General features: G+C 44.3%; 1 protein-coding gene across 5 annotated transcripts in view; it reads left to right on the top strand.

Moving 5' to 3' along the window:
• Positions 1-13,184, top strand: part of efr3a (EFR3 homolog A (S. cerevisiae)) — a 46,752-nt gene that overhangs the window by 16,202 nt on the left and 17,366 nt on the right. For all 5 annotated transcript variants that reach the window (XM_029131285.3, XM_055503752.1, XM_029131284.3 and 2 more), the window contains 6 exons: positions 793-869; positions 2,238-2,365; positions 3,121-3,271; positions 6,896-7,017; positions 8,703-8,852; positions 12,857-12,997. In XM_029131285.3, the coding sequence (XP_028987118.1) occupies positions 793-869; positions 2,238-2,365; positions 3,121-3,271; positions 6,896-7,017; positions 8,703-8,852; positions 12,857-12,997 (769 nt within the window). The remainder of the gene's footprint in view (positions 1-792; positions 870-2,237; positions 2,366-3,120; positions 3,272-6,895; positions 7,018-8,702; positions 8,853-12,856; positions 12,998-13,184) is intronic.

Here is a 13,184-nt window from a genome sequence, read left to right as displayed (position 1 = left end):
GACCTCATGTGTCTGAGCTTGGCATTGGAGGATGTCTGACGCCTCAAAGCTCAGTTAAAGGAGGAAAACTTGCATATATTAATCAGGGCTTTGTTCTTCTGTCCCACTGATATCACCGCAGTGATCTGAACGGCTGCTTGTGAAGGAAACGCGGTGTCTCCAGTAGATCTGGGAGCTTTTCTGTTCAGCGTCGCTGGTTTGGAGCGTGAGTCTTTGCCGTGTTTGTGGAGCTGGTGTGTGGTGGGATGCCGTAGCACACTGATGGCCTGTCAGAAGCGCTGCATGCGGCTGTGACCTTTCAGTCGTGGTCGGCTGCTCCTTCAGACACAAAAACACTGACATTTCACTGAAGACACTCACTTCTGACGGTCACGGTCATCGATCAGGAAGCAGCCTTCAACAAATGGGCACATGAGAGAAAAGGGGACTTTTAGTTTGCTGTAAACTGTTTGTGGTCGTGGCAGGTTAGTACTTTTTGTCCCAAACCGACACATTCATAAACATTTTGGGTTTTTGGAGTGAAACAAGCTTCCTGGTGGTTGACCAGTTGGCTGCTTTGCAGTCGTCGCTGTGATGACTCATCACTTACTGACTCATAGGCTGCTGCAGGTAATACTAATGAACCTGACTCAGTGGGGAAAGACGTGTATGATAGAATTCAAATCCAACTACATGCCGACTGGTCTGTGCTGATGAATCCTCCACATATGAACCCATATAGTTCCCCCTCCTCTATTAGGGGACCTCGTGACAGCTGACGTGTCTAATGCTCAGGCTTTGTGTGTGTTGCAGGAGTTTGTGGCTGCTGTGGGCCTCTGAGGCCGAGGTACAAACGCCTGGTGGACAACATCTTCCCTGAGGACCCCAAAGTAAGTAACTACAAACGTTATGCATAGGTGTTGCTGCATTAAACACTTCACAAAGATGAACAGTTGATGACACTGACAGCCTGTGTGGGTTCATGTACTTCATGGGGCTGTTGTGGCTCAGGGTGGTCACCAGACCCTTTATCTCACCGTAAATCTAATCTGAGCTGTTTTTGTTTGAAGAGATGCTATCTGCTTCTAGAAGATGTGAGGTCCTGGAGTAGTGTGTGAACTCCGCTTTAATCATATTGAGCTAACAGATGTCAGGTTGATGTGTTGACAGCACAGCCCCTGAATTAGTTAGCAGAGTCACTGAAGAGGATGTGCTGCACTTAGTGGAAGCATCTGCTACCGAGGGTCGATGTGGATAATTTATGTTTCAAATGCATCCCACAGTACGTCTGCGCTATATTTGCAGATCCTAGAGTTCTCCAGGTTACTTTGTTTCATGTGCTGCTTGGTTGCAGTGGACTGAAGTCCTGCCTGTAACTGTGTGAACACGTTTCAGGGTTTTCACTGAAACATAAAAAACACAAAAGCTTTAACAAAAATTGACCTTTATTCCTCGACCTCTGTTAAGTAAATCTCAAAGTGTGTGAGTCTTTTCCATGGTGTTTTCTTTCCTTATCCTCTCTGACCATCTTCCCAAGGGCCTTTGTAACCAAATAGGTGCACTGGCAAATTGAAATGCTTAAATGGTCAAGACCTTGTCAAATTAATTATCATTGCTGAGGGTCTGAAAGCACTCGAGGGGCCGCGGTCCGCAGTCACATCCCTCCTGTTTACGTACGACACCTCAGTGCAGTGGATTCATAATTAGCCTCATGTTGTCACGTACAGTACAAGGCTGGAGTTCATCTCCAGTTCAGCTAAGTTTTTCAAATGACTCTAAAAATAGCTTCCTGTCCTATTGAACGAAAGCATAAAATGTTGATCCGTTCATCAGCCTGAAGAGTTCTTATTATTTTAATGAGGCAGAAGAGGCGCCAGAGTAAAGCTGGGACGGTTTTAGCGGATGTTTGGTTCTGGGGAGCGGCGTGTGTTTGGAAACCCTGTGATCGTGTGTTTTTCCAATCTGAGGGTCTTGAGCAGTGATCTGTGCTGCTGAGTCATTTGTTATCAAGGCACCAGAGCTGAATAAAAAACATTCACAGGCAATTTAACACGAGCGTTTCTTTTAACACCAGTGTCACAAGTTCAGTGACACTGCCTGATGAAAAGCGCATCCTCAGAAAAGTTTCTTCCTTTATACTTTATATTAACATAAACTCACTCAATCCTTCCTTCAGCCAGTTCCTTTGTTAACAAAACACATAGTAAATATTATACTTAGCAGTAAAACGTATGACTGCATCTTTTCTGTATGTGCAGGATGGCCTCAGTAAATCTGACATGGAGAAGCTGACCTTCTACGCCGTGTCTGCTCCGGAGAAGCTGGACAGGATTGGAGCTTACCTGGCGGAGAGGCTGAGCAGAGATGTGGTCCGCCACCGCTACGGGTGAGCGATAACTCACCCTGCCTCCATCCTTGGTTCTGCTTTAAAACGCCAGACTTGTTAGAGGAAAGTCAGAGTGTGGAAGCGCGTCCTTGAAATCGGACTCAGCAGGGCATTTGAATGCAAGCGCTGACGTATCTGTATTAGAAATGAAAAATTAAAATGTCATAAAAGTGTGAAAACATTTTTCATTAAGTTTCCCTGAACCATTTACTGCTTTCTTCTCTTGAATAGCAATTAAAATATCTCATGCATTTTTAAAAGAAGACGGCACCAAGTCAATTATGCATGTGTCCCAAATTATGCTGTGATTTCCCCCTAAAGCTGACAGAACAAACTCTCTGTTCCATCTGTGATGGTTCATGTGTTGTTACAAAACCACTGGCTTTGACCGAATTGTTCCATCCATAAAAGTGAGAGTTTAAGCTTCTGTTTGTAGTTTTGCAGTTTAACATTTTTGCAACAACTGAGCAACAGTTCACAATATTACAAACCTGATGGGTAAATGTGCCTTATTGCATCGCTACAGCTGTAAAGGAAACACTGAGTTTGCTCATAGTAAATGGAAATACAAAATTAATATATTAGCACTGTGCATCTGAAGGCTGCTGGAATTAAATTATAAAAAGAATACATTTATAATTAAATAAATAAAACACTACTTTAAACTCAGATCTTTCCCAGAGGTGGGTCAGAAAGTCAGACAGGAGTTGGCGCTAAACAAAGAGCTTGTTTGCCTGACCGCCCTTACATTCCAGGTACGTGGTGATTGCCATGGAGGCTCTGGACCAGCTACTGATGGCCTGCCACTCTCAGAGCATCAAACCTTTCGTGGAGAGTTTCCTGCACATGGTGGCCAAGCTGCTGGAGTCCAGGGAACCAGACCTGCAAGTACTGGGAACCAACTCGGTAAGTCTGTCTGAGCGACGACGTAGAGCTGCATCGCATTGTATGAACCAGCTGGAGGTTTTTATCTGCTGGGTTGTGTGTTTCTGCGTATTGATTTATGTTTCATCCAGTGCGAGAGATGGTGGTATTATCTAAATTTCCATCATGCACATTTTTTCAGCATTGGAACATCAATTTAGTTGGTAGATGATTGGGTGAACAGTGGATTTACAAAATAAATCCACTCGTGGTGATAAAATGTCTCTGCCTTTTCCCTGAAGGCCGATTTTGAATTTATTAAAAGTATAATAATTTGTTTTTGGAACAGCTAAGATTTATTCATTGTAATATTCTGCATTATCTCTGACTCTGTTGAAATGTATTACTTGTTGCACATATTTTGCTTGTTTATCAGGAAGTTGTCCTTTCGTCCTGGGTGCACACGTTAAGAAAAAGAAAAGCTAACGTCAGATCCCTGATGGTGTAGTTTCTGTCTTTGTGAAGGGTATGTGCTTAATATGCTGCCCTGAAATGTGAAATATTAATTTCAGTTGGTTCTGTTTTTTGTTGTTGTTGTTGTGCTGCGGTGCTTTCAATATGAAACAAAATTAACATTAAGCCACACATGCATGCAGCAAAATATTATCAGTCAGCTGGAGCCCAGAGGTTCATGTTGGTGGTTAAATAGCTCATTTAACTCCTCTACTGGCACCAGAAATGGCCCTATAATATCCCCCTGGAAGACTTTGATTATTATTAGCCTCCATAAGGCACCAGCAAATGTCAGCACCATTTCTCCTTCCAAGTCCTTTGAAGGTGAGCTCAAACTTTTCCCTGCTGCCTCCTCCTGTTCTCAGCCCGCCGTCTCTGCCATTGTTGGTGGTTTATCTGAGCAGGAAACGGAGCTGAAGGTTTCGATGCGAACGCCTTTGCATTATTTATGTGTGGTATTTAGACTCCGACAGAGGAGGAGGGTGGATGCAGAGCGGAGAGGTTAGAGGGTGGGATGGGGGGCTGTTGACATGGTACAGGCCGCCTCTAGCTGGGAGCTGTGTTAATTAATTTTCCCACGTAGCGCCGCTACAAAGCCTGGGTGCTGCGTTTAATGTTGGTCTACGGCGTTGCACAGGGAAACAAAGCATTTGAGCTTGTTCTGTTGGGTAATTATCAGTTTAATGAGTTTGTTTGAGATGTCACACAACAACACCACAGCAGCAACCAGTGGCTGTAACAAATTACAGCATTTCGGTTGAAAGACTGTTTTGTTGGAAACGGCCGGTCGCTTCCAGTGGACACTAATTGGCTGCAAATACCGCACAGGTGAATGTGGAGACTCTCCTGCAGCCGTGCTTCCAGTTCAGCCAACGCTCAACCTACGCAACTTAGGATCATACGTGTACTTTAAATGACAAACGCCGCCTTTAGACCAGGAATAAAGTGATTGTTTCATGCTTCTGGTGAATCAAAGGTCAAAGTCATTGTGACCTGACGTCTGCTCCATTTTCTCTCCCAAGTCATGGATGTACACAACATGCAAAACAGCATGAATGTGTGTTCTGACAGCTGTGATTCATGTCCAGCGCACAACCTCAATGTAATGATGAACACAACAGCGAATTAATGAGCTCATTTACAGTATATTTATAAGGTGTGTGTGTGTGTGTGTGTGTGTGTGTGTGTGTGTGTGTGTGTGTGTGTGTGTGTGTGTGTGTGTGTGTGTGTGTGTGTGTGTGTGTGTGTGTGTGTGTGTGTGTGTGTGTGTGTGTGTGTGTGTGTGTGTGTGTGTGTGTGTAAAACCACATAATTGCTATTTTTTGTCCTCTCAAACAGCCGGCATGTATTGGGGTGAATGTCATATTGTGATAAACAGTCATGGTGTACACACACGCGCGCACACACACACACACACACACACACATCTGCCTACCTCTTGAAAAAAACAAGACTGTCTATCACAATATGACATTCATATTGTATATAATTGCTTTTCTGATGCATTCAACTACATCCTGCTGTCCAGTGCTTTCTTCTGCTCTTCTGTGCTCCTCTGGCTCAAACTGACAGATTTTCAAAGTGTGTTTAAAACACTGTATAGTTCTACTCGTGCAGGTCCAGCATGCATGAAGTGCAAAAGCCAAAGTCTAGGGCAACTTTATGTCTAAAAACCAGCATCTATGGACAGTTGAATAATTAAGTATCTGTTTGTTCACTTTTAATTTTTCATACTCTTTGACTAAAAACCATACGATTAAGTTTCAACCCCACAGAAAATGATTGTTTAATTTGTAAAAAATCACATCAATACGAATGTTTCATCCCAATTAGTCCAGTAATGATGATCAATTTAAGCAGCGGTGTATAAAAGGCTGTTACTGTGCTCTTTGTGGGGCCGTCACTATGCAGACAGGTTCAATTCAGCCCATTTCACAGGACTTTTAATGGCCTCTCTTCTTTTGTTCAGCTTTCTATTTTTAGTTGCCCGAGGGAAGCGGGGAAAGCGATTGTGCTGCTGTTTGCATCACCCTCTCATTTTCTCATTGTTGCAAATCCCCAACAATTTAGCCACAAGACATCGACGAAGCCGGCCGCTTTTTGATTAGTCGTATTTAAGCGATGAAGCTTCATTGCAGCTACTCGCAGAAGGCTTCAATCCTCTGCTCTATTAACGTTACACGGATAAACTGTTTTTTTTTTCTGAAAAATTAATCAAAATAAGATATTAATTTGTCTTTTAATTTTTGTCTCTGTTGTCAGGACCATGTTTTGTTTTGTGTGGCCCTTAAAGTATGAAAAAGTCTAAACTCATTGCTTTATACATGCAGCGTTTATTGAACCTGTGTTACGTTTGTGTTTCATATATTGTTTATGATTGAATAAAGCCTAACTTCATTCGGGCTCACACAACTCCCACATTCAAGTCGTGACTGCTTCCCCTCAGCCCTCATAAACAGAAGCCAGTAATTAGTCTTCATTGGGTACATAGCGTATGGCCAACGCCTGGACTCCCTGGTCTCCTGCAATAACGCAGTAATACATTTAGGGCGCTGGGGGAAAGCTCTTCTCTGCGTGCCGGCTGTCGGCCCACCTCCTTCCATCTGAGCCATTACACACAGGAGAGGTTAGGGGCAAAATGGGAGGAAATTGCCAGGTGGAACGGCAGAGTTTTTGTCACCAAGCCTGAACTGTACAGAGGCAATTTCGTTGCAGTGGACAATGATAGGGTAGCGAAAACGCTGCTCGAGTGTGTGGAGAGAGCGCGGTCACTCTTGTGTGGATGGGGGATATTACAGGATGAACAAAGGAAGGGTCTCAGGGTTGTTAACGCTATCATGGACATGTAAATGCGTCTGGACATGCAAATAGTGGTAGAGTCAGTGTGAACTGTCAGGTAAATTACTGTTTCCACATTTAATCATGTAATATTTTTTATTTTCATAACATGGGAACTTCTCTTAAGCTGTTAAGCTGTAAAAAAAAAAATATGAACAGATAAACAGGGCAGTGAAATCATCAAGTGCAATACGAAGGCTGGAGTACTGCTTCACTCTGCTGCTGCTTTAAACTGGATGTTGATGCTAAATGATCCATTTAGCATCAGAACCTGTGTGCCTCATGTGGTTTGACTTTCTTCTGGCCTCTCTGTAGTTTGTGAAGTTCGCCAACATCGAGGAGGACACACCGTCCTACCACCGCCGCTATGACTTCTTCGTGTCCCAGTTCAGCGCCATGTGTCACTCCACTCACGAAGACCCAGAAACCAGAACCAGGTATTTTAAATGTTTTTTTAACAAGTTGTGCCAAACGATGCAGTGACAGTGTGATGGCGTGATCTCACATGGTGAAATGCAGCCAGACTGAGAGCAGAGCTTACAGACGGCTTCAGAAATGAATCAGACTTCATTCTTGACCTTGACTCAAAAGTCCTGTCTAACAGTTTCTTATGTGAATGTTGGATATTGTTGTATTTAATGTCCCTTTTTGAATAGGAACCCCATCACCAGTGATTGACTGACTGACGTTTGCACAATCATTTGTACTGAACAGCTTTGTGCTTCCAGCTGATGACTCAAGCAAAACTGCAGTGCTTCTTAACAACTAGAGCATATTAAAACATGTCATGCTTCAAAACTAGCACTGGCTCTTGATGGCACAGACTGTTCTGTGAACTAATGGAAATGCAGCTGAACTAACTGAGGTGGTCCACAACAAAATGATGAATTGTTTAATTTTAGCCTCCAACTCCCCGAAGCGGTTGTTAGCACCCCCAGCATTGATGGAAACACATTTGATTGGTCTCTGACGCTGCCGTTAATGTCTCTAATTAGTTCTGTCCGTGTGGTGAAATTGAGTTTAGTTTGCAGAAACGAGTTAGGCTGCGTCTTTACATTAAATAACAGCCCGCGTTCTCATTAGAGGAGCTGCCACTTGTGACGCCATCTTTTTTATTAGAAAGACATTTTATGTTGTGGCTCCTTCAAGGCGGGGGTGCAGGCCACATCCTACATGGGGTTAGAGTTCTGTAAACTTGATTTCTGAAGGCTTAATGTGTTTGTATTAAACATTGTTACTCTGTGCTCAGACGATAACATGAAGAAGAAGAATAGAATCAGGATCAGTGTTATTCACCAGGTTTGCACAAGACAAACATGGAGTTGCATCCGGTCTGACTCCGACTGAAGTCTGTCTTAAAGATAATTAAAATGAACACAAAAACGAAGCAAAGCATGAAACATAAACACAAACCTTGAAGTGAGAGAGAAACGACGAGGCTGGCAGTGACGCGCGACCCTGCGAGGGACCGCCGCCCCTGCTAAACCCGACCTAAACAGATTTGTTTTTCTGCAGAATTTCATTTAACCTTAGAGCAAAGCGATACAAAATGAGAAGATTTGGTCTCCATAGCGATATAGGTGCTGTGCAATTTTTCATCATTTCAAAGATGCAGAGATTTTCTCTGTCTGCCCTGACGTAGTGTTGGCGAGATAAAAATAGCTCGGCGGCGGGTCTCAGGTGAGACGGTGTCAACGCACAGCACTTTAGACGAGCAGACACCCCGCCTGTGATTCTAATGCAGATCAGCCGTGTATTAAAACAATACCTCGCTCTCTTTTACTTGGGAAAATAACTTCTTTTCTCCAATATAGCTGCAAAAATACCACTTCAGCAGCTGAGACCTGTGTGAATGCTGAGGGGCCTAAGGACATTTGAAATAGGAATTCACTTTTCCATCCATTTATGTATGAGTGAAGCTGTTATTTCTCCAACATTAGACTTCTCACTTTGCCTTCTCTCTCTTCTGCAAACCTAATTCACACATCACAGACGGGGAAGCAGAGTGAAGTCAGATGTAAGGCTCATCCTCACAGTTGTAATAAGACACAGTGAGGGTCAACCTAAAGCGTTTCCATTAGGGAGGTGGGACGGTCTAATAGCTGCTGTGTGTCTGTGACAGGATCCGCGTGGCAGGAATCAAAGGTCTGCAGGGAGTGGTGAGGAAGACGGTGAACGACGAGCTGCAGGCCATCATCTGGGAGCCACAGCACATGGACAAACTGATCCCATCCATGCTGTTCAACATGCAAGACAGTGACGACCTGGACCGGTAATACACACACACACACACACACACAGCCAGACTCTGGAACATCTGTCTGTGAATGAAAGATGCTTTTTGGTATCGACTCCTCTGAGCTGGATTCTACTCCAGCCTGATTAATGGACTTCAACACACAACTTTCCCACCTAGCAGTGCATCAATTATACATGCGGAGCTGGCGCTCTTTTCTGGAGGCAATCAGGAGGGTGAACTACTTCTCCTACAACATCAAAGTTTCTCCACCTCGAAGCAAACGGTCTTATCCTGATATTTATCTCATCAAGAACCTTCCTCTGATCTCTGCTTAACCGGCATCATCATGTCTCTGAATGGGCCGTAGCACGAAGCTCTAATTAAAGCTGTGTTGAGGGACTCTAGTCAGCTTTATTATATTTTTATAATTGAAGCCATTCATTTAAATAGAACCCCATTTGTTTTCTTCATGCTTGTAGTCCAGATGATTCCACTGCGCTTCACTCATCCCTAACACATCTGGAAAACAGGGACGAGTGTTCGTATTCTGCTCAAAGACTCCAGCTCAGCATTCAGCACCATCATTCCCCAGCAGCTCGTTATCAAACTGGACCATCTGGGAGTGAACCCCAGTCAGTCAGGGCAGGAACACATCCAAAACCATCACAATGAGTCATCCTTCAGGCTGTGAGGAGGCTGAATTCCCTAGCACATAATACTTAACCTTGCCATCAAACAGTAAATAGTTGGCCATCCACTTATTTACTTGTCTTCTCTTGTTTTGTTTTTTTCTTATATATCTTCACGTTTCTCTTTCCCTTCTCTCCTGCTCGCATTCGTTTTTGGTTATACTCCATCTTGTCTCCTTGTCTCTTTTATCTCCTCATTTTTAATCTTTCTGTCTTCTTTGCTCTCACTGTGGCTTCCTGTTATCTGTCTCAATGAGGTGGTTTCCATGTGAACACAAAGCTATTTTTGGAGCCTGGGATTTTTAGTCATTCTTTTTCATATCTCTCCTTCTGTGTTTGTCATCTTTCGCTTGCTTTCTGCCACCTTAAGCCTTTTAAGTTTTACATCTGATGAAAAGGAATCTTTTCATCAGATGTGGTGGATTTCTGGGTTCAGGATGTGATTCGACCTCGGCCACTGATTCGGTGGTGGTGTTTAGACAGGTTGAACATCTGGATGACTGCCACTGATGAGCTAAAGGCAGAATCACCTTCAGTCCTGGACCACATTCAGGGACTGTTCCTGGTTACACACAACTTTATTGTTACTAAAGACTTTTTTTCTTGTTTTGAAAAAGGCACAGAGAGAACAACTGTGACCATTCGTACATGAAATAGAGATTTATTAGAATTAGTGGAGGTCAGTGCCACTGAGCTCAGCAGGGTGTCTAACGGTACCGGAGCACGTCCCCAAGCAGCAACTGTCATTTAGGAAGGTACAGTCAAGGATCCAGCTGGTTCAGGCGTGGATGTAAGAACACAGAACCGCCCGCAAGGGAAAATGGTTTATAAACATAAGACTATATTGACTGGAGCAACCAGAGAAGGCCCGCCCCAAGTCCGCCACCCCCACCCCTGTGGCCCAACTATAACCGCTGGCCCAACTACGACGCGTCACTCTGCCTTCCATCTGACTGCTCTACCATAAAGGCCTGAGGCTGATTAAAAGGCCTCAGGAGCATGAGGACACTGGTTCTGGTCTGGTGATGCCATTAAGGACTTAAGGAATAACTCCAAGCACCTACTCTGTGCTAGGACCTTGGTTGGTTAAGGACTAATAGAAAAGAAATGTGACTACAAGGCTCCAGTCATGAAAATATGTTTCACACATGATGGGTCTATACACAGCACAATACAAGGCCAGACTGAGCCTCATCATAGCAAGATGTCCTTTGTCTTTGTCCACTAGCAGCAAAATAATTCCAGAACGTTTCTTAAAGGGCATCTCAGAAGATCTCCGCACTTTATGACTCGCATATTTGTACCGCTGCCGTCAAAAAGATGAAATACTTTGGTTCAGAGGTCCATAATTTTACAGTAAAGTCATTGGAGGTTGTGGTTATGGAATTATCAGCAGTGTAGTCACATTTACTTCTGTTTGTAGTCATTTGTGACTTATTATACAGTTCATGTGCTATAAAAGCAACCTGCTACAGTAGCTACTGCTCCGTCAGCAGTTCCTTCCCACCGCTGCTCCATCATTTCAGGGCGTAGACAGGTCCTGACTGGCAGGTAGTCGTTAATTCTGACTCTGCCAATTGTGGGGCCGACCTCCCGCCTCGGCGCCGCTCGGCACCACCACAGTCCAGCAGCGTCCTGTCAGACGCATGTCCATCAGCAGAGCCGGTGTGTCACATTAGCAGCGTGACTCAGAACCACCGTCGGCCGAGAGGCGGGAAGAGCCGCGTTCTGGTGTGTTCTGCCTTTTTTCTCTGCTGTTCCTGAACCGAATCTGTGGCCACTTCACCCGCTGCGCCGTGTTCTGAGTTTTTCAATCAATTTTCTACTGACTTGACAAGAAGCCGCGGTCAAGGACATTTGATTCTGTTAATTGCTTCTCGGGGAGGGAGGACGTGGCCAGCGTGTGGAACGCGAGAGCGGAGGAAGAAAAGCCTGCCTTGTTTCGCAATTAAACGCCTGCTTGTGTTGTTTGGCAGCGCCGACACCGTGTGCATTGTGTTTCAAGTCTGCCACCTTGAAATAACTTTGACCTCCAAAGGATTTCTTTTCCTGCTTCCCTTCATTACACGGTCACACCTCCCCGCTTTCCTGCACCTTTGTTATATTTTTTTGCTTTTTTACCGTCGCAGCCTGAATAAATAACACGAGCTGCATGTCATTAAGCAAAACATGACCAGTCTTATCTGGATGCATGAACCCAGTCAGCGTTTAAAGTGCTGACTACAGTTGTGTTGAGGTGAAGAGAGACCAAACACACGGGGATTGGAGATGTTCTGTGAATTCATTTGAAAACACTGTTGAGTAGTTCTGGCCTCATGGTCTCATTTTCCCCTTTGTGAGGAGAATCTTTACAGGAACTTCTCTGGAATGAAAAAATAGATAAAATGCCGGTAAATAAATGTGACTTTTTCTTCTATGGAGATTTTTCTTTCTATTTTAGGTTCTTCTTTCCCTGCTTTTAACAGGCAATAAGAATTAAATTTCCCCTGAACGCTGCGCGGGGGCCGACAGTAATTACATCTTTCCCTCTTGAGGCGCGTTTCCCACCGTCCATCTGTGACCAGGCTTATTGCTGGGCAAGTGTTTCAGTGCTGCGTTGTTTTATCGGTGTAACACGTGGAGGCAGCTCAGTCTGCTACCAACTATGTGGCTTTGCAAGTAATACCTAATAATTAATAGAGCTGTGCACCACAGTGGCAAACAGACACTGTAGATGGAAAAATCATTTTAAACTCGTTAGTACGTACAGTGTGTAGGAATGTTCAGGTTAACATGGTCTCATTTGTTCTAATTAAACTTAGTGATTTTTTTAAAAATTTCTATTAAAGCTTGGAGAACACTAAGTATTTATTTATTTAAATTTATTTAAGTTTTCAGGCCACACGGATTGGACAATTTCAGCATCAGAGGCTGAGCCGCGCTAAACATTTTCCCGTCAGTCTGTTTCTGCTTTGCTTCAATGGAAACATTTGCAGATTTCAGTTGAAAGAACAACAATGTCCTTTTCTGCGTCTTGATGTTGAGACACACACACAGAACACATTCTTTTGTTTGATTTCTCTTTCTCTGTTCAGGCTCCTTTTTTCATGCTCATTCCTCCTTTTGATGATCTTTGTGATTTCCTCTTCTTGTTCCTCCTTTACATTAAAAGTCAATTTTCCATTTCATTGTTTTTTCACTTAGAGTCTCTTCTTGTCCTGTAGTATGTTATTGTACCTCATGAGCCTCCCAGTCACTGATAGTCAGTTCTGATTATTCACTCTGTTCTCTCTGCTGCTCCTCTGCTGTGATGTGATGGGATGCGTGGTTGCTGTTCCCCTCTGTCTGAACTGCCTGTGTCCCTGACAGGGCGGCTCACCCCAGCACGCCGTCAGGAGCCGGCCAGGACGGTGAGGAGAACCCGGCTGCACTGGCTGAGAGCTGCTTCAGGGAGCTGCTGGGCAGAGCGGCCTACGGCAACATGAACAACGCTGTGAGACCCATCCTGGTGTGAGTAGCGCGCGCCGGAGGCTGCTCTGAGCTTTATTACGTGTGTGAATCACAACAGCGCTGAGCACATTCAGGACACCACAAACACAATCAACGTCGCCTTGCATTGAGATTCATTTTCACACTAACCTGCCCCGCCGGCGTCTCCCAGCACCCGGAGGAAATGAAACGAGCTCCTTCATCACCG

This window comes from Betta splendens, chromosome 17 (assembly GCF_900634795.4).
Source record: "Betta splendens chromosome 17, fBetSpl5.4, whole genome shotgun sequence".
NCBI lineage: Eukaryota > Metazoa > Chordata > Actinopteri > Anabantiformes > Osphronemidae > Betta > Betta splendens.
The sequence above is the reverse complement of the archived record's forward strand: the minus strand, read 5'-3'. Positions and strand labels throughout refer to the sequence as shown.